This window comes from Neltuma alba, unplaced genomic scaffold (assembly GCF_004799145.2).
Source record: "Neltuma alba isolate B1F8T4 unplaced genomic scaffold, ASM479914v2 tig00012428_pilon, whole genome shotgun sequence".
NCBI classification, from domain to species: domain Eukaryota; kingdom Viridiplantae; phylum Streptophyta; class Magnoliopsida; order Fabales; family Fabaceae; genus Neltuma; species Neltuma alba.
The window spans coordinates 1-26498 of record NW_021636914.1 but is presented as its reverse complement, the minus strand read 5'-3'; the positions used below and the strand labels follow the sequence as shown (position 1 = coordinate 26498).

Genomic DNA, 26498 nt, shown 5'->3' with positions numbered 1-26498 from the left:
CGAATATAGTTGTTGATGAGTTGAAAAGTTGCGCCGTTGTTAACTTCAACATGTTGGGCATACTTGTATTGTTTGATCATATACAAGTGGAGCTGAATGAATAATTATCATGATAGGAGCTTTCACACCATTCATTTCGAAGAAAGAATTAGACGAATGCAAATGATAGATCTAAAAGTACGTAAACTAGTACGCTATTACTCCCTACTTCTTGCCAAGTTTCCGGGATATTCATTATTACGACTATTCAAAACCTGATCCTAACTGCATAATAAGCCACGACCAACTTCACGCTCTCTAACTTACTGCAAAAACTCCCTCGGATCAGTTACGAAACCGGTTAATGCAGATGCTGCAGCAGTGTATGGTGAAGCAAGGTATATCTGTCCCTCCTTGTGCCCCATTCTACCTGGAAAGTTCCTATTTGTTGTTGACACACAAGCCTGCATTCATAGTTCAGGTTTGAATCTATAAAGCAGTCCGATATTGTCTCTTCAAAAAGTCACATTAGGATCAATTGTTTATTCCATAAAAGTTACACTTGGATATGGGTTTCAGGAAATGAACCTTTCACCATTGACCACTGGTCACTTATGATTAATACAGTGAGTGAGGCTGAAATTGGGATCTTTACTCTAACCTCTAAAAAGTAGCAAACTGATGAATCTACTGCATTGTGAGTTTAATTATTGAGAAAGACTAAATTTACCTGCGGCTCATTCAAGCGTCCATAGGTGTCTCTGGGGCCACCCATACAGGCAGCACAGCTAGGACTCGCAGGTGCATCACAACCAACTTCTTCAAAAATCTGAGAACAAGTCTTGCCACCTGAGCCAGGTACCTCGAGAGTGTACAAGTCCATCCAAACCTGTAAACATCGTATTACCAGCGTGGTGTGTTCAAACAACCCTTGAATTTGTCATGAAACATTCCTGAACCAGGAGACACGGCTTACGTTCAAGTACATAGATAAATACCTTCTGCGTGGCAGGGACAAGAAATGTAGGAACTTTGACGCCTTTACCCTACAATGCGGATGGTTTCATGAAGTTAAAGATAAGAAAGAATAACTGAAAAGTAGTAAATGGAAGAAATAAAATGATAATCAGAGAATTAGGTTGCCTGTGAGAATGTACACCCCGGAAGACAAGACCAAATCAATACAGCTTAGAATGTACAAAATGCATCCAAATAATCTATTTTCATACTGATACGCGGGCACAACTAATGAAATTGAGAAGGATATAAATAACTCTATTGACTTACTGCGGCTAAGAAAACTCTTGCTGCAGCCATAAAATCTTCTGTCTTTCCGCCTGTACATGATCCAATATATACCCTGTCAATTTTCACATCTCTGCAATCTCTTGCCAGGGCACGGTTATCCGGACAGTGAGGCTGCAATGTCGCATATTACATTACTTCAAGAATAGCTCACAAGCTTCCTAATTTATCATATAAAGTGCACTACCTTCGCCACCAATGGTTCCAACTTCGATACATCAAATTTGTACTCGCCCACAAATCTGAAGTCCGCAAGGAAGTACCAAATAAGAAAAACAAAAGAATCTTAAATTATCAAAAGAGAAAACAAAAGGGTAAAGAAGTGTCAAAATAAAGATTTTACAAATATGTAACTTTCTTTACAGGTGGGATGTGAATAGGACAATCACCACAAGTCACCCAATCGCTCATCACTGATTGTCATGTATGGAAGAAAACGAAAATCCATTCACATTTTCGAATGTCTATAGGACGTGAACAAGCAATCGAGGCACGATAAAGTCATAATAGCAAGACTTGGGATTTTCTTTATAGCAGATTATTTACATATTTGTGTGTTATATCTCTCTCCATATACATATATATAGAGAAAGAAATTCAAATAGAGGGTTATAGTTTGATCATTCCACTGGCAAAAGGTCTCAAGAGTCACAGATTCTGAACAAAGTAAACTCTATTGACTTACTGCGGCTAAGAAAACTCTTGCTGCAGCCATAAAATCTTCTGTCTTTCCGCCTGTACATGATCCAATATATACCCTGTCAATTTTTACATCTCTGCAATCTCTGCCAGGGCACGGTTATCCGGACAGTGAGGCTGCAATGTCGCATATTACATTACTTCAAGAATAGCTCACAAGCTTCCTAATTTATCATATAAAGTGCACATACCTTTGCCACCAATGGTTCCAACTTCGATACATCAAATTTGTACTCGCCCACAAATCTGAAGTCCGCAGGAAGTACCAAAGAAGAAAAACAAAAGAATCTTAAATTATCAAAAGAGAAAACAAAAGGGTAAAGAAGTGTCAAATAAAGATTTTACAAATATGTAACTTTCTTTACAGGTGGGATGTGAATAGGACAATCACCACAAGTCACCCAATCGCTCATCACTGATTGTCATGTATGGAGAAAAACGAAAATCAATTCACATTTTCGAATGTCTATAGGACGTGAACAAGCAATCGAGGCACGATAAAGTCATAATAGCAAGACTTGGGATTTTCTTATAGCAGATTATTTACATATTGGTGTGTTATATCTCTCTCCATATACATATATATAGAGAAAGAAATTCAAATAGAGGGTTATAGTTTGATCATTCCACTGGCAAAAGGTCTCAAGAGTCACAGATTCTGAACAAAGTACTCCGAATATCATCCCAAGTACATCTTAATCGTAAGCTGGCATGCATGCGCTTAATAAACCAGGACAACTAGCTGAAAAAGAGAAATTAGGAATGGCGATTCCAAACTAGCTTAATAATAAATGAAAGGTAGACTGGTACGGGTAAATAAAAAGGAACTTGCCTTGCTTCCTATCACTATAAACTGGTTCATAGCCAGCAGATGTCTTATCCTACGAAAAGCCAAAAAAGCGATGTAAAATATGGCAGCAGATAAGAAAAAGTTGTAAACAAATACTCCTCCGGTCTTTAATATAAGACCCATTTAACTAATTTGATTAGATTAAGGAAGTTAGGTAAGTTAGTTACTTATAAGAAATGTGACATATTTTTCCTAAAATACCATAATCTTTTTTCTTAATACCCCTCTTCCCTTCTACTTAATTATGGTTGTGAAGTATCCATAGGGTAATTTAGAGAAAATTGATAAATATGAGAAATGGGTCTTATATTAGGACCAAAACCAATTCAATAATTGGGTCCTATATTAAGGACCGGAGGAGTAGCATTTAAAGATGATAAAAGTGCGACACTAGCACATCTCTTATGCATAGGCACAAGGTATCTATGCATGTAGTACAGTAGGAGTAAGCATCAAATATATTCACGTATACATAGAAACATATTGCATGCTTGCTTCTAGAGATGAGAGAATCAGTGAAAAGAGAGAGAGAAAGACAGAAAAGGTTTCATCAGAAGTGTACTGATCATCTCTAACCTCAAGGTATTTGTATGTTGTCTCATCAGCAGGAACAACGCCATTTTTGCCCCCTGCTTCTATAACCATGTTGCATATTGTCATCCTTTCTTCAACCTATAATACAGCACATCATACTATTTTAATTCTGACTCATGCATTAAACATTAGCATTTACGATAAACATTAAAAGAGAAAAGATGCAGTTCACTATTCACATACGCTTAAACTTTCAATAGTGGTTCCTACAAACTCCATGGCTTTATATGTTGCACCAGACATTGATATTTCACCAATGATCTGCACAGTTGTAATGTTTATCAGGGCAGCAACACAGAAAAGGATGCTTTAATATTCATATCATGGCATTTTAACTAGTTGCATTCCATTCAAAGGGAAAAACAAATTCTGGAGGAATTCATCACTTACATGCAAAATTAAATCCTTGGCAAGTAAATAGCTGGGCATTTCACCATTCAGCACAAATCTCAAAGTTGGAGGAACCTGCAGTTTAAGTGCATGGAGAAAATTCGTGGGATATTCATCAAAACAATTACCAAAATATCAAAGCAAAAAGCAAAGTACTGATCATTGGGTTCTGCTCATGGAAAAGGATTTTCTATCAGGTTTCTTATTGAAGATAACCAAAAAAGAAAAAAAAAGAAAAAGGTTTCCTATTAAATGATGCAGCAGTCAATTAAGTCCTGTTTTAAACATTTGCAAGGTGAAGCCAACCAAAGACAGCGCAGTAAAACTATAGGCTGGCTGACTCAATAAATAGTTGTCTGTAAGTAATTTAATATCTTTACCATACTTATGATAATAGAGCAACTAAAGAGCTGATAGGATAAGTAGAATAATTGTTTACACACACATGCATGCACACACGCACATAAGTAAATGTAGTACATGCCTTGATTAAGAGCTTTCCTGTTCCCAATATAAAGGCTGCATCAGTGTTACCGATTCCAGTAGCAAATTGGCCAAATGCTCCAGCAGATGTGGTGTGAGAATCTGTCCCAAACAAGACCTGCCATAATTGGTGAAGAGATGAGAACAGCTTGGAAAGCTTAAATGTGGTTTAGATTCAAATTACCAATAGCTTGATCAAGTAAACTTTACCTCTCCGGGTCTGCAATGACCTTCCTGGGCAAGAGCAATGTGGCAAACACCTTTATAATCAGGGTTGGCCTGCAATGTCAAAATTTAGTATTCCTATATTCATACGATGCAGTCTTTAGCAATACAATTTTATCGCTAAATAATATGAAAATTATTTTGATGTCAACCATGTGTATACTGATTGCTGATTTATATATATATATATATATATATATATATATATATATATCCTCGCGAAGGACAGAAAGTAACAAAAGAATGAGCAATGACATCTCTAAGAACCAGATAACGATTGGCTTATTATATCATATCTTAAACATTGATAAGAGAAAAAAGGAAATGGAAGTTCCAGCCAAATATAAGATTCTTATAAATGAATAGCCACTTCATACCAACGTCATAGTTTTCTCTCGGGATCTGACATCCACTTCAACTTGAGCAGTCACACTAAGAAAAATAAATTAATATATCGATGAATAATTATTTCATCAGGCCATTGTCCTACGCAACGTGACTTATTGTTTATTTACACACTCATACGATCTTACATTTAAATTTTATTTCATAAATTAGGAGCAGATAGCAAACTTTTCCTGCTTCAGTTTCAATATTAGTTTGTTACTTTATTTTATTAATGTATGGCTTTAAGCATGAAGAAAAAGGATTGGTTGAGATTAATCAAAATTAATGGTCCCAAGTAACCTGCCGGTTGATATCTCATTCAATATTTTATTTAATCAATGAATGATTCTTAATATACTTCACATAATGAAGAAGAAAGAAAGAAAAAACTCAATCGAACATGCAGTCCAAAGGCAAAGAGAAATGGGGGTGAAGATCATACCCTAAAATTGCTGCGATCAGTAATGTCATAAAAGTACTTAATGTTTTGCTCCAAGCTGAAGTTTCTGGCAGTGTCCACATTTCGATGAGCTCTTTCATCATTTGTGAATATGTAGTGATCAGGGATAATTACTATCTTTTCACGGTCCCAAACCTTCATTCTCAAAACAGCAACACAAGTTAATAAACAAAATTACTTTTCATTGAACATGCATGAACAGACGTAATCCTTGCTATAATAGAGTTGTTGAGAGATCAAATATCAAGCTTGAATTGGTAGATTTTTAGAGGGTTCGGTTCCCAAAATGATTTTTTTAGGTAAATGATTAAATGGTGAAATCTTGTAAAATTTTACATGCTAGTAGAATTCCAAAAAAATCTACATGACCATACTACAAGATAATAGTGTTCCCTGACTTCCCAGCCAATGTGGCCTGACTTGATCTCGTGGCTATCATGCTATGTTACAAACTACAAAGGGACTAACATGAATAGATAAAATTTTTCAGGGTTATTTGGTAATTCTGGCTATAAAGAAGCTTCAACACCACAGACTAAATAATATTACACTAAAACAAAAAGAAAACGAAACGAAAAATATGTTCTTTCCCAGTTAATTAACACGCACAAGGTGGGTACACTATGGACCATACTTAAATCAAATTTTTTATATTTATTATGTTAAGTTTTCTAATTATATATGGTCATGTATTCTATTTTTTAAATATTAGCGTTTAATTATAAACCTGCATAGAAAAAAAAATAAAATACATGAATATGGCTATTTGTGACTAAAAAATTTGACATAATGGATATAAGTAACTTGAGTTAAGTATTTTTTTTGGTATAAGACGTTAAGTATTTTCCATATACTATACGCTCTGAAACTTTCTCTGCATAATTAAGTTAAATTTAACAGGGAACTTAATAAAACTCCAAACCTGACCATATCAAGAGTAGATCTTGATTCTTCATAAAACAAATAACAAAGTTGGCAGAACAGTACCTTGGCATTCGGGCCAAACTCTTTTTTGAAGGTGGCAGCTATGCCAGGACAAGTAATATCGTTGATCATTAAAACATCAGCATTAACCCACACGTTGTCCCCTGGCTTAACATCACATTTCTCCGAAGCTCTAGCCAGTATCTTCTCTGTCATGGTCATTGGATTCTTGGCCTGTAGTGAAGCAAAACCCTCTGTTACTACTGAAACTTAATTATAGCTGATCCATGGAGATATAGGGAAGCAAACAGAGTGAAAGAGTTGGAGCCAACTGAGCCGGTGGTGGAGGGCTTGCGCTCATACTGTTGTGGTGCCGCCACAGAAACAATCTTCTTCGAGATGGTTTCCTTGCGTTTCTTCTCCACAGTAGATGATGATGAAGGAAAACAAGAGAGACTCAATTCTTTCTGAGACAAAAATATCAGAACCACAAACTGGGGTTAGTGAAATGTAATGATTCTAAAATGTTAAGAGATCAGGTTTGCAGAGATAAGGGAGTAACCTTGCCATTGATGAGTGATGTTGGAGGGGTGAAAGCCCAGACAAGGGAAGCCATGATTGCAATACAGGGATTAGTGGGAGTTCGATTTGATTTGATGATCTAGGAGATGTAAGTTCGTTTTGATAGCTGAGAACAGAGGAAGCCGGTCAAAAACAGAGAAATCCTAACATCTAGTAAAGAGCATGAGGATATTTCGTGTCACTTTCCTAGGAATGTAGCAGCCTATGGTCTTTTCAATTATGAGCAGCCCTTCAGTGTAATAGTGAAATGCGTATCTGTAATGCCTCTGAAAAGTCAAAATTTGCATGTGTCCTATCTCTTTTGGTGTACTCCTTTTTCTTTTTCTGATGAAAGGTCAACTGCATTACTTAAAACATAACTAATACAGGAACCAGAGCACAGACACGAACCCACACTCGAAATGAAAAGGACAAAGAAAACTCGTGCAAGAAGTAGGAAGATCCACGCAAGAGGGATTCATAACTCGTTCAAGGCTGTAGTGATCCCAATGAACGCCCACGAACTTGAATTTATGGACAACATGTGTGATTAAATGCCACGATGGAACTCAAAGTCGCCATGTGCTACCTGAAGTTCAGGCCGTTTCTTGCGTTGTTCTTCTCGTACTAAAAGGGGAACGATGGAACTCAAGTTCAGGCCTGTTTATTACTCAACACTCACTTGCGTTTTCGTTCTGTGGCAGAACGATGGTGCACAACAACCCTGCCTATACTCAGGAATATATGAACCTGTGCCAATCAAAACTTGCTTCGCCTATGAGGAAGCCACTGGAAAGTCGGTTGGAACCATGTTAATTGCAGAGAGCAACTCTCATCAACATGACCATGTGGAGTAAGGTGGGACTGGCTTGACTGATTGAACCAGTCATTTAATTGTTTTCTATTTTTTCTATTTTTTAAGTTGTAATTTATGCTTAGTGCTTATTACTCTCTCCTCTCTTATTTATGAGAAGCACATTCCATGCTTATCACAATTTAGACCATCCAAATCGACATTAGATAGTTCAGATTGAATTTAAATTTTTTTTATATATTTTAATCAACTTTTTGTTTTAATAGATACAGAATTTAAAATAAAAATAATACCTCGGTCCTAATTATAAGACCCAATTGACTTATTTGAGGAGAGTAAGGAAGTAAGTTAAGTTGGTTATTTATAATAAATAAGTGTTGTCATTCCTAAAATATCCTTGCTAATTAAGTATATTGGCTAAAACTATCATTATTAGAAGGATTATCTTGGAAAAAAATGCATAAATAAGAGACAAAATGGATTTGGGTCTTATAATTAGGACCAAATAAAAAGTCAAATGGGGTCTTATAATAAGGACCGGAGGAGTATCATAACTAACATATCTTTAAAAAATAGATTTATCATTAAAAAAATTGTATATTAAAAATTTTAAATCTAAACTATCCATATTAGATTTTAAATTATTTAGATTGTATTATAGTGATAAGTACATAGTGCTCATCATTGTGATAAGCATTGAATGAAGATCACTTATTCATAACATTCAAATTTAGAGAAAGGTGTAGTCCTTTTGATAAGTTTTAATTAGGGATTTGTTTTTTTTAATTTTACTCTTAATTATTTATTCTCTCTCATTTGTCATATTCTCTTATCAAATTTCTCATACATTCTTTTTCATCCTTTTTATCATTTATTATAAGGACATGTTTAAAAACAAAACTATATTTATAATATATTTATTACTTTTAACTAATTGTTCGTCATCTTTAAATTAGTTATATGAAGCTTATAATAAGAATCAGAGGAGTATTAAATAAGTACAAAGAAAGGAAGAAAATTTAACAAATATGTCGGAAACATGCTAACATACTTATACGTATGTATTCTAAGTTATATAACAAGCATATAAATCTTGCATGAAGACAGGAGTATTGACAGATGTCACCTTTTTAATTATATATTATTTTTATTATTTAAAATGTATTCATTTGTTTATGACCAATTCAACCACAATTCACCCAAGATCGGAGATTGAATTACGTGTCCGGTTTTTCAGTTCACTGAATCAATGTGGCGCCACTGGTTGCCACGAGACCCACAGTAAGAAAGTGGCTCCGTGACGCAAAGCGAGCAATGAAGATGGCCGCGATTAATTCAATTTTGTGATCAACGCTTTTCGTTTTTGGAAAATAGATTTCGCTTACCAAATTAAAAAAAAGAACGAAAAAACAAGAGTAAACAATGTCTTCAAACCTCGTCAACACGGAAAGATTTCGCTTAGATGAGGAATCCTTGCGTGACGAGAAAACAGTTTGAATAAAAGGTCATTATTTTTTGGGTAAAATTCCATTACATCATCATAATAAAATATACATCATGATTATATATATCTAATAAAATACTACTCTTCTGATGTTTAATATAGGACCTAATTCTTAAGTTAGTTTTGTTCCTAAATAAAAGACTTATTTTTTATATTTTTTAATTTTTTTCTAAATTATCCCTGTAAATACCCCTTCAACCATAATTAGGTAGGAAAAGAAAAGGAAGTATTAAGAAAGATGATTATGGTGTTTTAGAAAAAATGTATTACTTTTCTTATAATTAACTAACTTACCTAACTTCTTTAATCTAATCAAATTAGTTAAATAGGTCTTATATTAAGGACCGGAGGAGTACTATTATACCAAACCCCTATATCTCAAAACACCACCCTACTTGACTGTTTCCATTTAACATGCAGAAAACTAGTTTAAGGATGCTCCTCACTGTTCATGCCACCTTAAGCTTTGTTCTCGAAAAGGCACCATACAGAGCAGCAAGAAATTCTATGCATAAATAACATCTCCATCCGTTCTCTCAACAACAACCATGAACGATTACCTCAAACTAAAGGGTCATCAAGTAACATCAATAATGTCTTTAACGTTAGAGAATACAAAACTGACCAAGGCGTACTTTACAAGAATATTATTGATATAACAATAATTTACTGCAAAAACTCCCTTGGGTCAGTGACAAAACCGGTCAACGCGGAGGCAGCTGCAGTATACGGAGATGCCAAATATATCTGACCTTCTTTGTGTCCCATACGCCCAGGGAAGTTCCGGTTTGTAGTCGAAACACAAACCTGCAAAAACAGATGATAATAAATGGGTTCAATTTCCAGTCAATTTTTAGAAAGCATGAAAATGACAATCAACTGCAGTTGCCGGGTATAGATTATACAGTAAATCAAATGGTTGCTTCAAAATTATCAAATTCCATTTCTCAAGACATTAATGGTGGCACATTCGCGATATTGGCATTGATCTTTGAACATATTTACTCAAAGACCAATGCTGATGTCGTAGGTCACTTTAGTTCGTTACAGAGAAGTTAATGTTGGAGGATGGACCAAATCCTACGTGGTCCTAGATGTTCCAAACAGAAACAGAGGAACTTGCCTGAGGTTCATTTAATCGGGCATAGGTATCTTTTGGGCCACCCAAACAAGCACCACAGCTAGGACTTGCAGGTGTGTCACACCCAGCTTCTTCGAAAATCTGGGAGCAAGTTTTACCACCAGATCCGGGGACCGGAATGCTATACAAGTCCATCCACACCTGCAGATCCACAAATAGATACGCCATGTCACAACCATCCAAGTGGATGCTCCCCAGTGGAGCAGAGAGGAGAGATAAGAGTAAACCCACACCGATAGGTGAGTCTTCGACATATCTCTCTCTCCCTCCCCTCACCGCAACACTGCTTTTATTAGACAGGATCCCAGCTCCACAATTATCTATAATCGCTTCCTATGGGAATTTAAAGCTGCAAAGCCCCTGAAACTAAATATGGGAAACTTCTCATACCTTCTGGGTTGCAGGTACAAGAAATGTCGGAACTTTTACTTTTTTACCCTGCAGATGCACATCAAGCTCTTCAGCAGAGTAAAAAAAAATATCACACCTTCCAAGATAGAACCCAAAATAAAATGACTCTGATCCTACAGGAAGCAGATCACCATGAATTGGCAACAGAACAGTAAATTTTTTAAAAAGATGGCTCACCACCGGTGCTTTGTGTTTTGGCATTATGTGATCCTTTCTACAGGTAATCATTAATGCTACAATCTATATCAAGTTGCACTATTCGTAAGTCATGAAAAGCGTGACTCGTTTTTCCAGTTTTGTGCTATGCACAAGAAAACATGTCTAGTTACATTAAAAACATATTTCACAAAATTGATTGGAGACATTGATACAAACATTTCATAAAGTAGCTTACTTAAATCCATATGAGATGTAATATATGCTGCAATGCAATATACAATACCATAAGAAAAATGCAAATCAGGCATGCACATTCTAAGACGCCTGTTTATCACACAGCACTAACAGCCCGTCGTTTAGCAGAAAGATCGGTTATCCAGAAAAGCCATCAATTACAAGCCATAAAAATTAAAATCAAATACAATTTTATAATGTTCAGCATATGAGATTTTAAATTATTGGAGCGCATATATCACAAAATTGGCAAGCATATATCACAAAATTGGCAACAGGAGCATATAATGCTTACTGAAGCTAGAAAAACTTTTGCTGCAGCCATGAAATCCTCCGTCTTACCACCTGTGCAAGATCCTATATATACTCTGTCAATTTTTACATCCTTGCATTCTCTTGCCAAAGCACGGTTATCAGGAGAATGGGGCTGTGAAAACCGAAGGATCATATAAGCCATAAAAACTAACAGCAGCAGATTAAAAAAAAAAAAAGTATTCCCGGCAGATTTACACATAAAACCTCGCCACAATCAAATCAAATTACTCACCTTGGCCACCAGCGGCTCCAGTTTCGAGACATCAAATCTATAGTCGGCAAGAAACCTGGATGCCAATAAAGAGAACATATAAAACCAAGTATTAGTAACAGTCGATTCATAATATGATTGAGTTTTCTCCCATTTACAATGAAAGTGACGTTCAAATTTTGTTGGTAAGACTAAGTTGCCCAGAGAACGGACCTCTATTGCCTCAGATAGCGTGCTTATAATTCTAGGTGTTATATTGAAATAGATACGAGCATTTCTAGGTGCCAATACTAAATATATGGAAAAAGAAAAAAAGCCCAATAAAGGACTATAACTACCTAGCTTGGTTGTCACTATAAAGTGGTTCATATGCAACAGATGTCTTGCCCTGCACAAGAAATGATTACAACATTAAAACCCCCTTGTTAGGCATGAGACAATCCCATATTAAAAACAAGCCATCACACATGAAGAAATCACACGCAGCCACCCATCTTAGGCAAAAACAAAAATCTCCCAATGATGCTAAGCCTCACTGAATTGATTCAGCCAAAGCGTCACATATTACAATTATTCAAACAAACATGCAAAACACAAAACATATACATATAACATGGAAGGCAACACATATGAAGATTTCCAGAGTTATCAGCTCTGAAAATTATTACTTGAAGGCAGAAAAGGACGATGGCTAAAAAATCAGCTGCTCAATCCAAGGAATCATGAATCAAATGTTCTGAAATAACCTACCTACTTTGTGATATACACGGAAGGATTAGAAGGGAGAGGATAGAGTTGACTAACTAAAAAATGCTTAACAGCAGAATAAAATCATTACAGTAAACAAACATAATCTGGAAAGATTTCACAACTTCCAACATCAATTTTGAATGTATCAGTTGCACAAACCTCAAGATACTTATATGTCGTGCTATCAGCCGGAACAACACCATTCTTTCCACCAGCTTCAACAACCATGTTGCACAATGTCATTCGTTCTTCCATCTACTCACCACAGAATGTTACCAAAGCAACATAAATAATCATCATAAATGAAGTTCAGAGACTAAAGAAATATTTAGGATGGCACAATGTTTTCTAGCATAATATCTTGGTAGGATATACTCACATTAAGACTCTCAACAGTTGTGCCAACAAACTCCATAGCCTTATATGTCGCACCAGCCATAGTTATTTCACCAATAATCTGCAAGATTACAACATTGATACAAGCAAGGATGCAATGGTATATATTTAGGAAGTAGAAACAAAACTAATAAGACATACCTCAGTCAGCTACCATATGAATGTCAATGATAAATCTGATAGAATTGAAAAGCCAATATTTAGGCAAACTTACTTGCAATATTAAATCCTTTGCAAGCAAATAAGGCGGCATTTCTCCATCCAATACAAATCTCAGAGTTGGAGGCACCTGCAATTATAAAATTTATTATACAGGCATGAAAAGGGCATTACATCTGAAGGTATCCCAGTAAAATGGGGAGGCAACCAACAAAAGATGGCTATAATAAGTTGGTCTAGAACATAAGAATACTAAAGATAGTAAAAAGGAAAGGAAAAGCCAAGAAAAAAAAATTATAAAAGCCACCATCCTCCAACCTAATGAGAGCAAAGTAGAAGCAAAACCAACCACATTCGAGTCTAAAATCAACTACCTAATAAATGCAATGATTCAAATTCAGAGAGGATTATACTTCACCCAAGATATGCCTTGATTCAAGAAAAGCTACAGTTAGCGCACTAAGCTCTAGTTTTTCGTAGTAAAGATGAATGAGACGTCATATCGTGAGTATTTAAAAATAGCAAAAGCATCATATAGACCACAATGAAAAACCGACTGACCTTGAGCAGAAGCTTCCCTGTCCCCAGTACAAAACCTGCATCAGTATTACCAATGCCCGTAGCAAACTGACCAAATGCTCCAGCGGTACAAGTGTGAGAATCGGTACCCAGAAGAACCTGCGGGAAAAGAATAAGTTCAACAAAGAGTGGACCACAATGCTGTTAAGCACCAGCTGTTTAATTGTAGATCAAGCAAACCTCTCCCGGCCTGCAATGGCCTTCCTGAGCAAGAGCAACATGGCACACACCCTTGTAATCTGGGTTTGCCTGCATAATTATATGCCCACATTCAATTCCCTCGCTATAAGAATTTACCATGTGCCTTTACAGAATCCAAAATAACAAATTGACATCGAAGAAAATAACAGCATACCTTAAAATTACTCAAATCTTTAATATCATAAAAGTACTTGATGTTTTGCTCCTGGCAGAATTCCCTTAAAATGTCCACATTGCGATTGGCACGTTCATCGCTTGTGAAGATGTAATGATCAGGAATTATAACCAGCTTTTCACGGTCCCAAACCTTGTATTGCAAAACAAAATCCAGTCAGGAATCATATAAGCATTAGAACACTTTTTGATCGTTCATATAAGCATAAGCAAAATAATTTGACTAAAAACCTCAAGCAAAAAATGTATTGCTTCCATCTTCTGTAGAAGAAAATTTATTGCTCCAATTTTATTTCTTTTAAATAATGAACAGCTGAATAGTTATGTTGCGGTAGATGAAACCTTTAATGACAAATCTTGCGCTAAATGCCAGGTATAAAATTTCTGTTTTTGAAACGCTTCAATTACTATATTTGGCTCTCTTCATATTTTCTAAGTCAAATATAAGAAATTCATCCAACCCCAAATAGCTCTTTAATTTCAGTGGCAGTGAAAAACACATATCACTGCACAGCAATTCTAATATTTATCGAACGTAACATCTCGGTTTAGTTTATAATCATTAGAAACAAATTATCAATCAGAGGTATTGGGTAACAGATAATAATTACCTTTGCATTCTCACCGAATTCTTTCTGGAAAATTCCGATAGAACCAGGACCGCATACGTCATGGGTCATCAAAATATCAACATTAACCCAAACATTGTCCCCTGGGCTCAACTGGGGCTTCTCAGACGCCCTAGCCAAAATCTTCTCTGTCATCGTCATTGCTGTCTTGACCTGCAATCGGTCATTCCAGCCACAACAAGTTACAAACTAGGGTTCAGAAAAACATAAATCCAAAAGCACAAGCGATAACGAAGCAACAGAACTGATCCAGTGGCGGAAGATTTGCGTTCCGATTGCTGAGGAGCTACAACCGAACAAGAAATTCTCCTTGAGACAGCTCTCTCACATTTTCGAGCTGAAAGAGGCGACGTCGAAGCGAAAGCGTAGAGACCCAAATCTTTCTGAAGGACAGAAAATCAAGACAGAGATGAGTTTGAGCATAGTTAACCAATTTCAACACGGAAAGGAAGAATCCAGCCAGCAAGAAACCAGGTGAAATGAAAACCACATGTTGCATTCAAGGGAATCAGGAAAATGGAAAGGAGTCAAACTAACCTTGCTGTGGGGAAAAGAAGTGGAGGTCAGAGAAAAGACCGAGGAAGCCATTGTTGTGCCGCGGCTGACTAGGAAGCTTCCGTTGCTTGTGTCAGAGTAACAGAGTTCAGAAGAACAACGTTCGCCAGAGGCGGCGGCAAAGAGAGATGCCAAGCTATGATGCGATTTCTTCCTCGATTTGTATGGTCAAGTCAGTTGTCGTTTTGGCTCAAACTGGTTAAACTCGAAGTCCGAGGTAAAAAAAAAAAAAAAAGGTTAAGAACTGTATTTCCCTCCGGATTTTTTTTCGCGTGAATTATGAAGTGGGGCTTGGTGGCTTTGACTCCTTGGCGCGTTCGTATGATAATGGTGATAGATAAACGGCAAGTTTAGGTTTTTTTCTTTTTTCTGTTCAACGCTTAATGCTTAGTGTTTAATATTCTTCCAGTCCTTAATATAGGACCCAATTAATGAGTTAGTTTTGGTCCTAAATATAAATATAAGACTCATTTCTCATATTTATCAATTTTCTCTAAATTACCCCTATAGATATTCCTCAACTATAATCAAGTAGAAGAGAGAGAGGAGTATTAAGAAGATGATTATGGTGTTTTAGGAAAAATGTGTCACTTTTCTTATAATTAACTAACTTACCTAACTTCCTTAATCTAATCAAATTAGTTAAATGGGTCTTATATTAAGGACCGGAGGAGTAGTTCTGTTTTGTCCTGGATAAAGGGAAATGGGATTGAATGGGCCAATTAGGCTTGCATGATAAAAACCACCAGTGTTCGTTTAAAACCGGAGAGGGCAGCCAGACTCTTTTAGCATGATTACGAGGATGCATGAAAATGATCTGGCTTTTCGATATATTATTATGTACTTAATATAAAAACTAATTTAATATTTAATTTAATTTGAAATATAAAATCCTAATTTATTTTGTCATATTTATATAAAATTCATATAATAACAGTAATTCTAAGTAATACAGTTAATTATTAAAGATATTTTTAAAAAAATAATATATATCTATTACAAATTTTTAATATACTCAAATTAGTTAATTAATTTTTATATTAAAGATTGAAGATAATACAAACCCATGATTTGGGAACCAAATGGGCCATTAGTCTTGATTTCACATATGATGGGAAGGTACATTTAGAAGCCAAATTTGATTATTAATGACAGGAATAAATTATGAAAATCACAAGAGCAAAGAATTGCATTTCCTCTTCAAAATCTTAATAATTCTCCTGCCTCGCGAGAGTTGTTTTTCTAGTCACCTATATGATTTTTTGGCCAAATATTTTCCATAATTATAATCTATTATTAATTATTATCATTTTTGTCTGGATATTAATTATAATCATTATTGCTGGGGAACAGTAGCATTAGGATCTTATATTGAATTCATCGGTCATATATATAATCATTTGTCTTATACTACATCTGTTCTAATTATAAAAGCTAGTTGACTAATTTAAGAAGAATAAAAAAATAAATTGAATTAATTATTTGTCCTAAATAGGTGTTGTCTTTCCTAAAATATCCTTATTAATCAAGGGTATTGGTTAGAACAACTATTGTTAAAAGGACTACTTTAAAAAAATGTATAAATATGATAGATAAAGTGGATTGGGGTCTTATATTTAAGACCAAAATAAAAATTAAATGAGATTTTATATTAAGAACTGGAGGCAGTATTTTTCATATAAATTTTTTTTACCAGCATTTTTCATATAAATTTATAATTTAAGAATAATATTTTAAAAATAGAATACGTAATTAAAAAAAGTTAATGATACTTCTCCGGTCCTTAATATAGGACCCAATTGTTGAGTTAGTTTTGGTCCTAAATATAAGACTCATTTATCATATTTATCAATTTTCTCTAAATTACCTCTATTGATACTTTCTCAACTATAATCAAGTAAAAGAGGAAGAGGAGGTATTAAGAAAGATGATTATGGTATTTTAAAAAAAATATATCACATTTCTTATAATTAACTAACTTACCTAACTTCTTTAATATAATCAAATTAGTTAAATAGGTCTTATATTAAAAATCGGAGGATACTTCACATAAAATTTTCCTAGAAAATATTTACCAAGCCACGAGGACTTCTATTGAACATAGTCTCGCTCATCTGGCATAAGAAGCAGATCCATTTTTCTCCGTCGACGAACAAGCATTGCACACCCGGTCGAGCTTGCCGTCCACCGCTGTCGGCCCTGCGTGGTTGTTCCCGGGGAAGGACTGAAGAAGGTTCGAACATTAGGGGTTTGTCTTCTCCCTCTTGTAAGATTGATTTGTTCAATCTAGACTCGAATTTGTTCCCCGCGTCATCTGTTCTCTGCGTGGGTTTCATACATGTGTCGGATGCCTTCGCGCCGTTTCTTTATTTGTTTTAGATTTTTCCTTTTAATTTGGCTTTGAATCAAGTTGTTTAATCGTTTGAATACTGACGCTTTTGAATCTGGGAATATTTACAGATTGAGTTTAAAATTTTTAACTTTGATTACTAGTATTTTGGTTGAATGGTGTGTAATTGGCTATCATATTCCTGCCCTCTTTATTCTGATTATTCTCGACTTATATACTTTGGACTGTGTTGCTGTGCAATGTTGGATTTTTTGTGTAATGGCGTTCTGCTTATCAATCTCTTTTTATAATCATCAAATTAGAAAATTCTCATGGTAGTTGTGATGCATGATCTGGTAAATGACTTGGGTCGATTTGTGTCTGGCAATTCAGAAGATTGAATCTAAATCATTTCCTGCTGCTTATTGGACTGTGAATTTAGAAGCTATTGACAGAAACTATCAATTGCCCACCTTACTCACTTTAGCAACACTTTTCATGATTATAAATTTCAAGATGAAATTGGAAGAACATAAATTGCGAGTGCTGTTATAGCCATTCTTCAGTGGCTTGGAGGAGTTGCCTGAATCTATTGGCTCGCTAAGGCATCTTCGTTAAAGTATCTGGAACAAAAATTAAAAGGTTCTGATATCAGCTATCCATATTTAAAATACTTCAGTAGGGACAGATGCCCTGATTGTAATCTAGGCCCGCCTATGGTTATATGCCAGAATCTGTTGTTTTAGTGACATAGAAGGAACAAATGAAATGTTAAAATAGCAAAACTAATGATATCAGTGTTATGGCCATTCAAGGTCTGATATATTTGAAAGACTAGAGGCCTCTACCTAAATAAGAATTTCTGATATCATCAAGTATATTATCTTGCTTTCGTGTAAGCCTTTAATTCTAGAATTTATCATTTCATTCTTAACCGTTTAGATTGGAAAGTAGGTAGCTTTTTTGCTATCTTATATTTTTCAATCCCTTAATTAATTTTTGCAAGTTTGATTTTCTTTTATTTAACTTGTTATTTGTCTTGATTTCTATTTTTCTATGGTATTTTTAGTGTGGACCTGTGTGTGAAATTCTTTAACTAAAGTTTGTTGTAAGCTCAAAATGTTTGAGATCTGATAGTAAACAGACTTGTTTGTTGCTTGAAGGAGTTATGCATTAATGATATAAAGCTACTTTTGATATTAATTTTAAATAGCTTTCTATGGTTCTCATTGATGAGATATCTTTGGCATTATATATTTTTTGTGTTCATCATACATGGTTTATGGCTGATCAAAACAAAATTCCGACAATTCTGCTATTGACTCTGTGGAACATACATAAATATTGGTTGACAGCCTTGAACAAGCCTTTAAAGAGGATTGAGAAAGATGAACCATAACCCACAATCAAGTGAAGGCAGGCATGATGACGATGCTGCACTATCAGAATTTCTAGCTTCTTTAATGGATTACACTCCTACAGTAAGTTTCTTTCACTATCAATGACCTGAGAAAACTTCCTTAGCTTGCTTTATATTCATTAGAACATCTAAAGCCCATCGCTAACTCCTTTCTCTTTTATTTTTATATCTCTGATAGATACCAGATGAATTGGTGGAGCATTACTTAGCTAAGAGTGGCTTTCAATGTCCTGATGTTCGATTGTAGGTACTTCTTTTCTTTTTTTTGGGGAAGTCAATCATCTTGTTCACTCCATTTAGATATTGTTTATTTGAGCATTCTTTTCTCACAAAGAGAGTGCTCTGCCATCTGTTTCTGGGATGTGAACTGATTTGGCTCGCTGAAATGTGTGCATCTAAGTTCAAATATAGTGTAATTTTGGATCAATGACCCGTTGCTAATCTTATTAGTCGTATCTCTTTCCTTCGTACTTTTAATTCTAATAGGACGTTTTTACTTTTATTTCCAGAATAATGTAGACTGTAGATTGAAGAAAGGAAATATATATATTAAAGTATCAGAAAGTTGAGTTACATTCAAAATCAACATAATTTTTATAGAAAATTTATTAATGGTAAAAGAAAGTAATGCATCAAATACTCCAAAATCGAACATTTATTGGTTATTGAAGTTGCACAGTCTAGTTGGATGGGTGAGGGGGCTCATAATTGCTTTTATTTAGAGTGAAAATTGTTGAATGATATGTTACTCATTTGGATCTTTGGGCCCCATCATTTCTTGTGCATATGTTGTCTGGTCTAGTTGACTTTTTTTTTTCTTTTTCTGGCAGAACTAGACTTGTAGCTGTTGCTACCCAGAAGTTTGTAGCTGAAGTTGCCAATGACGCCCTACAGTATGCTTATTGAGCCATTTCTTTCTTTTTTATGCTTTTAATTTCTGTTATGGCCACAAGTTTTGTGCATAATAGAATCAGTTTATTTCTTAGTTTACAAGCTCGATTTTTGGTTTTTTGAGATTTAATCATTATGAGATCTAGTCATGCTATAGGTAGTCTTTTTGGTCGCTATGCTATAAGTAATTTAATGACTGAACTTTTTGTGTTGGGTTGATGACGTCAACATATTTTAATTTCTACTGCCTGCTCTTGTAGGCACTGCAAAGCAAGGCAGGCAACAATTCCAAAGGACAAAAAGGATAAGCAACAGAAGGTCCTCAACTGATGCTTGCAGTATTTTTTGTCTTTGCTATTCTTATTTCTTATTATATGTATGTCAGTGTCTTGTAAATCTTGTTTGCACAGGATAAGCGCCTAACGCTGACAATGGAGGACCTATCAAAGGCCCTGCGTGAGGTAAGAACTAATCTCTACATGTAAAATGGGGAACTTAGTTTTGACTTTTCTCATTATGAGGGCCATGGGGCTCTGACTTGTGCCAACTACTACTTCAGTAATACCCAAACTTTTTGCAATAAAAAAAAAAATTCAAGCTTGTCTTGTTTAATCAAATGAAATTATAATGAACTGAACCAAACTTGAGTTTTTGGCCGGTTGAATGCCTGCATCAACTTGGAATTTTGTCAGCTTCTTGAGCTAGACTTTTTTGTTCGTTGGGTGTCATTTTGTGATCAACTGCACACATTCACGATTATTCTCATCCATTCCTCAATATTTCTTGTGAACAGTATGGAGTAAATGTAAGGCACCAAGAATATTTTGCTGATAGCCCTTCAGCTGGAATGGATCCTGCTACACGAGATGAATGAGCCATTAATTGTCTGTAACAAATCTTCAAGGGTTCTTGCTTGCTCATAGTTTAGTAAATACTGACATTTGGTAAGGTGGATTTGAGTCTAAAGTCGATGAATTTAGTGGAATAGTTTCAATTTCTGAATGCTTGATTTATGAACAAAAGATATTACTACCTTCGATCCTTAAAATAAAAACTGATTGATTAATTTAAGTAGAATAAAAAAATTAATTAAATTAGTTGATTGAAGTAAATAGGTGTTATTTTTCTAAAATATCATTATTAATTATATGTATAAGGTAGAACTATCATTTGATAAAATCTTAACATGTGCAACTGCTACTAGAACTATCTTGAATAATATATCAATCAATCTAAATAAATTATTTACCTTAATTTTAATTGGTTTAAATATGATATATGTCAAAAATAACAGATTTTTTAACTAAAAATTAATTTTAAATACTAAGGGCAACAAATAGGCAAATTTAAACCAATTAAAAAATCAAACACGAATTATACCAAACACTATTATGCCGATGGATGCATGGGTTCCTGTCGAGGTTGATCAGCAGATAAAAGCATGCGTTGAAGAGTGAGCAAAAGCGTACAATTATCGTCAAACTCATCGTGGTTGTGATCACTTTTTTTGCCCTCGTGGTAGCACTTAATTCACAGATCGTAAGATGTATTATTAGTAGTATTATTATTATTGGGGCTCAAACGACACTGCCTGCAAATGAAGAACGAAGTAGGGATGAAATCTTTGCAGGCAGCACAAAAGGCCTGCCGCTTTTACTGATGTAGTTCAGAATTAAGAACTCCTCAAACTGCAGTAAGCCATCGCCGTTTCGATCGAGGAGGCTGAAGAAACTGTTATTGGTTGGAATGTTCCCTCAACTCATGAATGCTGATTTTGCCATCTCCATCTTTGTCCATTGACTGGAACTTACTCTCCAGCTCTGTCTTATCTTCATCAGAGAAGTTTGCATGCTCAGCTTTTGTAACCCTCCTTATGTCCTCCATCGATCCTGATCCCCCCTCGTTATTAATTATTCTTTTTTTTTTTGGCCAAACCCTCGTTATTAATTATTCATGTTTGCAGATTAGTAATTTCTTTTATAGCGTTACTCATCATTAATCGACTTGCCCACATGTTTCGGTGGCCGACCAAGAAATTTCCTTTTCCCACTGCTTGATGCCTGTGTTCATAGTAATCATTTTTTTTGGGGTAGAACTTGTTCATGTTAATAAATAGGTAGTTGTTTAATTTGAGAAGATTAAGAAAATAAGTTAAGTTAGTTATTTGTAATAAATAGGTATTGTCTTTCTTAAAATATCCTTGCTAATTAAGTGTGTTGGCTAAAATTAGAATGATTGCTTTAAAAAAAATGTATAAATATTAAAAATAAAATATATTGGAATCTTATATTTAGGACCAAAACAAAAGTCAAACAGGGTCTTATATTAAAGACCAGAGGTAATATTATCTTATAATAATAATATTATTCTTTCGGTCCTTAATATAAAGCCACATTGTTGAGTTGATTTTAGTCTTAAATATAATATTTATTTTTCATATTTATCAATTTTTCTTAAATTATCCCTTTAGATACTCATTCAATCATAATATATTTTTATAATTAACTAACTTATTTAACTTATTTAATCTAATGACATTAGTTAAATAGGTCTTATATTAAGGATCAAAAGAGTATTATATTTTATATTTTTATATATTATATATATTGTTATTTACTTATTTACTATTTTTTTATAAATTCTAAAATAAAATTTAGGATGTTATAAAAGCCTAGAATTGATATAGAATTGAGGGGCACTCGGTTTTCACCAAAGACTCAGCGAGTTTTTTCCATAATGAAATCCCCACCTGATTGTGTAAAAGTAAATAAGCATTGGATTCCATTGCGAAAGTCATCACAGAAAGAGGTTCACATGTGTTGCTCCTGTGCACCATAATTGACTCGTTTCTCGGCTTGCGTTTACCTGACTGCAAAGGATTAAAGTAGAAAACCACGAAGCAGTACTCTCCTTAATTAACGGCTTTTAAATTTGGTCCGTGGCTCGTACATGTGTGTCCCGTATACCTGTGTGTGTGTGTGTGGGGAGTTGTAGGGCCACGGTGCTGAAATGTGAAGAGATAGAAAAGGGAGGTGGCGATAACTGCGTATCAAAACTCCACAGAGGAAGAAAAGGGAAGGATGAGGAGTTGGTCCGCGTCAATGGACAGGAATAGAGATGGCCAGGTGAGTCCCCAGGATTTATATATGTAAACTAAGTCGTCATCATTAACCTTGGTAATTAGATTGTTCTTTGGATGCTTATTCTTTTCAGAGAAGGCGTTCTAATGCTACTGCTGGTTTGGATGGTTATTCTTTTCCACCGCAGCATTCTGATGCTGATGCTGATGCTGCTGCTGCTTCATCCCCTGACAGAGGCAGACGGTCTTTTCAGGGACTGGGAGTGAGGGAAATGCCTTCTGGGGTAACACTACTCCGGTTTTTAATACAGGACCTATTTAATTATTTTGATTAAATTAAAAAGGTTAGTTCAGTTAGATAACAATTATAAATATGACATATGTTTTCTGAAATACTTTCAGTTAAAACTTCTTCAAAAAAATTGACATTTCAAAAAATGTTTTAAATTATTTTATTAAAAATATAAAATGGTAAAATTGATGTATGTGTAGAACTAATGAGTAATAAGTAGTCACTCACTTCATAAAGTATATAGATGTATTATTAATGAGTAAAAAGTATTATTATGGTATTTAATTATTTAATGAAGTTAATTTAGAAAAGAATTGGTAAATATAAAAAATAAATATTATATTTAAGACTAAGATCAACCTTCTAATTAAATTCTATATTAAAGGCCAGAGGAGTAATATTTTTACTTGGACTTGTATTGCTTTTAATTCCTTAAATTTAACATTAGTGTGTTTTTTGGTCCTTTAAATTTGATTTTAGATAGTCTGCTTAAAGATTTTTGTCCTTGGGACAGTATTTTCGTTATTAAAATTAAAATAAGATCAAATGTAAGGAACTAAAAATATCCCTTTTTTTTCATGAAAATGCATGTATCACAGGTTGGCTTCAGAAATTTTAATTTTTCGTATCATACTAGTGAAATAATTGAGGAATACAACTAATAATCTATTGAAAAAATAGAGGTGTGACTATTTCGTATTTTAAAAGAGATTATACCATATGTGTATTCTTACGAATCCAAGTCGTCGTCATTAACCTTAGTAATTAGATTGTTCTTTGGATGCTTATTCTTTTCAGAGAAGGCGTTCTGATGCTAATGCTGGTTTGGATGGTTATCCTTTTCCACCACAGCATTCAGATGCAGCTGCAACTGCTGCTCCATCCGGTGGCAGACGCCGACAGGGACTGGAAGCGAGGGAAATGGCTTATGGGGTAATACTTATCCGATCTTTAATACATGACCTATTTAACTATTTTGATTAAATTAAAAAAATTAGTTAAATTAGGTAATAATTATAAATATGGCATATGTTTCTCAAAATACCCTCAATTAAAACTTCTTCAAAAAAATTGACATTTCAAAAAATGTTTTAAATTATTTTATTAAAAATATAAAATGGTAGAATTGATGTATGTGTGGAATTAATGAATAATAAGTAGTCACTCACTTTATAAAGTATATAGATGTATTATTAATAAGTAAAAAAGTATTATTGTGGTATTTAATTATTTAATAAGGGTAATTTAAGAAGTAATTGGTAAATATGAGAAATAGGTTCTATATTTAGAATCAAAATCGACCTTCTAATTAGGTCATATATTAAGGACTGCAAGAGTAATATCTTTACTTGGACTTGTATTGCTTTTAATTCCTTAAATTTAAAATCAGTGTGTTTTTTGGTCCGCTAAATTTGATTTTAGGTAGTCTGCTTAAAGATTTTTGTCCTTGACATTGTAATTTTGTTATTAAAATTAAAGTAAGATCAAATATAAGGAACTAAAAATACCCCCTTTTTTTTTCATGCTATGCTACTTATTTTAGAGAAAACCGATCCAACAGTCCTTATAGTTTTATCATGTTTTGAATTGGGTCGTTGTAATTTTTTTCTGTTTATTGAATCCTTAATGTTTGCACCGTCAATAATACCAGTCCTAACTATTAATAAAGCTGTTAGTTTAATTGAGAATGGATGATGTGGCATCTGGGCCCATCCTCTTCCTCAGTTGACTTCCTTTAGCTTCTCTCTTTCTTCCTCCTCCTCTCAATCTACCTCTGCTCTCACACCACTGTCCGCCTGCAATTATCTCTTCCACTCTCGCTGCTCTTTCTCCCTCCTTATAACTTCTCCACCACCCCCAATTCTCACTTCCACTTCCTCTCAAAATAAAAAATGGGAATGAGAGAGGTGCAATCAATTCCCTCTTCCCTCGTTCTTCCTCCCTTTATTGCTTTTGCTAGTACTTATGTAATGTTGCAGAACAAGAAGACACCCAAAATTCATGGCGGCATCGTTCTTTTTCTTTGCTTGGCCATCACTTTTATGGGCTTATTTTTAAGGAATTCAAGTGTTCATTCTTCAACCAAAATAAAAGGGGCAAGTAATGCATTTCTAAGATGTAGAAATAAATCCATACTACCACGAAGACCAAAAAAATAGACACATGTCGGGCTATGATTTGAAACAAATTATTGCAACCGCCATCATCCTAAATAAGCACAAATCGTCAAAAGTGTTTCATACAAGAAACCATAGAAAGAGCAAGACTCTAACTAAACATGATGTAGAAAAATTCTCCAAACTCTGGGCAACTAGCTTCATGGCTATCACTATCTGATTGTTATAATTCAAACATCCCAGAAGGCATCATGTTCTACACAGAACACCTAACTTTAAGAGAAATGAAAGATAACAACATCATAATAGTTGTGCGAGAGTGGAAGTAGACTGAGAGGAGGAGGGAGAAAAGCTGAGAGAGGTTGACTTTATTAACAGCAATAAATGGCATTATTAACTGTGTAAAGATTAAGGATTCAATAAAAAAGAAAAAAAAAACCATAAAAACCCAATTTAAAACATAATGAAACCATGAGGACTGCTAGATTAGTTTTCCTTTTATTTTATTTGAAAATGCATGCGTCACAGGTTGGCTTCAGAAATTTTAATTTTTCGGATCCCACTAGTAAAATAATTGAAGAATACAACTAATAATCTATTGAAAAAATAGGCGTGTGACTATTTCGTATTTTAAAAGAGATTATACCATGTGTATTGTTACGAAACCAAGTCATCATCATTAACCTTAGTAACTAGATTGTCCTTTGGATGCTTATCCTTTTCAGAGAAGGCGTTCTCATGCTGACACTGGTTTGGATGGTTATGATTTCCCGGCACAACATTTTGATGCTGCTGCAGCTGCAGCTATTGCTTCATCCCCTGACAGAGGCAGACTGTCTTTTCAGGGACTGGAAGCAAGGGAAATGCCTTCTGCGGTAATATTTTTTCAGTTTTTAATATAAGACTTATTAACTATTTTTTCATGTCCTGCTATTTATTTTATTTAAAAATGTATGTAGCACAGGTTGGCTTCGAAATTTTAATTTTTGTATCACACTAGTGAAATAATTGAGGAATACAACTAATAATCTATTGAAAAGATAAAGGGAAAATTGCAATTTAGGACCTTGGAATTGCAAAAACACAGATAGGGACCCTTGACAACTTCACTTTGGGTTTGACAACAATAATATGTCATGAAGTTGTTAAAACCCAAAGTGAAGTTGTCAAGGGTCCCTATCTGCGTTTTACAATTCCAAGGTCCTAAATTGCAATTTCCCCAAAGATAAAGGTGTGACTATTTCGTATTTTAAAAGAGATTATACCATATGTGTATTCTTA

General features: G+C 34.5%; 4 protein-coding genes across 5 annotated transcripts; 2 read left to right on the top strand and 2 right to left on the bottom strand.

The window, feature by feature from the left end:
• Positions 1 to 87: 87 nt before the first annotated feature.
• Positions 88 to 6954, bottom strand: LOC114727014 (3-isopropylmalate dehydratase large subunit, chloroplastic-like). Its single transcript, XM_028913724.1, has 15 exons — positions 6859 to 6954; positions 6629 to 6763; positions 6360 to 6530; positions 5355 to 5507; positions 4511 to 4579; positions 4302 to 4418; positions 3818 to 3892; positions 3611 to 3688; positions 3410 to 3505; positions 2812 to 2864; positions 2175 to 2229; positions 1267 to 1398; positions 978 to 1025; positions 710 to 868; positions 88 to 443 (listed from the first exon to the last, which is right to left on the bottom strand). The coding sequence occupies exons 1-15, from the start codon at positions 6910 to 6912 to the stop codon at positions 303 to 305; spliced, it is 1536 nt and encodes a 511-aa protein (XP_028769557.1). The 5' UTR covers positions 6913 to 6954; the 3' UTR covers positions 88 to 302.
• A 2731-nt stretch (positions 6955 to 9685) lies between these two features.
• LOC114727012 (3-isopropylmalate dehydratase large subunit, chloroplastic) lies at positions 9686 to 15218 on the bottom strand. The gene is made up of 15 exons (XM_028913722.1): positions 15072 to 15218; positions 14780 to 14917; positions 14517 to 14687; positions 13886 to 14038; positions 13711 to 13779; positions 13513 to 13629; positions 13007 to 13081; positions 12776 to 12853; positions 12556 to 12651; positions 11985 to 12034; positions 11668 to 11722; positions 11416 to 11547; positions 10707 to 10754; positions 10299 to 10457; positions 9686 to 9982 (listed from the first exon to the last, which is right to left on the bottom strand). The coding sequence occupies exons 1-15, from the start codon at positions 15120 to 15122 to the stop codon at positions 9842 to 9844; spliced, it is 1533 nt and encodes a 510-aa protein (XP_028769555.1). The 5' UTR covers positions 15123 to 15218; the 3' UTR covers positions 9686 to 9841.
• A 1971-nt stretch (positions 15219 to 17189) lies between these two features.
• LOC114727023 (transcription initiation factor TFIID subunit 10-like) lies at positions 17190 to 20795 on the top strand. 2 transcript variants are annotated; one of them, XM_028913731.1, is made up of 7 exons: positions 17190 to 17355; positions 18774 to 18899; positions 19017 to 19081; positions 19669 to 19731; positions 19990 to 20047; positions 20140 to 20190; positions 20523 to 20795. In XM_028913731.1, exons 2-7 carry the CDS (start codon positions 18807 to 18809, stop codon positions 20601 to 20603), a joined length of 411 nt encoding a protein of 136 aa, XP_028769564.1. In that variant the 5' UTR covers positions 17190 to 17355; positions 18774 to 18806; the 3' UTR covers positions 20604 to 20795. The 2 variants fall into 2 exon arrangements, with proteins under 2 accessions (XP_028769564.1, XP_028769563.1); XM_028913730.1 differs by having other exon boundaries at positions 17191 to 17322.
• Positions 20796 to 22563: 1768 nt separating this feature from the next.
• Positions 22564 to 26092, top strand: LOC114727016 (uncharacterized; the record flags this gene model as incomplete). The annotated part of the gene is made up of 4 exons (XM_028913726.1): positions 22564 to 22854; positions 22943 to 23092; positions 23899 to 24033; positions 25943 to 26092. Coding segments are annotated over exons 1-4 (480 nt in total), but the record flags the coding sequence as incomplete, so codon positions are not given.
• Between the last annotated feature and the right edge of the window lie 406 nt (positions 26093 to 26498).

Coding starts and splice junctions, on each gene's coding strand:
- LOC114727014 (XM_028913724.1), bottom strand. CDS start 6,912: ATGGCTTCCCTTGTCTGGGCTTTCACCCCTCCAACATCACTCATCAAT. Junction 6,764..6,858: donor CATCACTCATCAATGGCAAG/GTTACTCCCTTA, acceptor TTTTTGTCTCAG/AAAGAATTGAGTCTCTCTTG. Junction 2,230..2,811: donor AGTGATAGGAAGCAAGGCAA/GTTCCTTTTTAT, acceptor TGCGGACTTCAG/ATTTGTGGGCGAGTACAAAT.
- LOC114727012 (XM_028913722.1), bottom strand. CDS start 15,122: ATGGCTTCCTCGGTCTTTTCTCTGACCTCCACTTCTTTTCCCCACAGC. Junction 14,918..15,071: donor CTTCTTTTCCCCACAGCAAG/GTTAGTTTGACT, acceptor TCTGTCCTTCAG/AAAGATTTGGGTCTCTACGC. Junction 10,458..10,706: donor TTGTACCTGCAACCCAGAAG/GTATGAGAAGTT, acceptor GTGGATCTGCAG/GTGTGGATGGACTTGTATAG.
- LOC114727023 (XM_028913731.1), top strand. CDS start 18,807: ATGAACCATAACCCACAATCAAGTGAAGGCAGGCATGATGACGATGCT. Junction 19,732..19,989: donor GTTGCCAATGACGCCCTACA/GTATGCTTATTG, acceptor CTGCTCTTGTAG/GCACTGCAAAGCAAGGCAGG. Junction 20,048..20,139: donor AAAAGGATAAGCAACAGAAG/GTCCTCAACTGA, acceptor TTGTTTGCACAG/GATAAGCGCCTAACGCTGAC.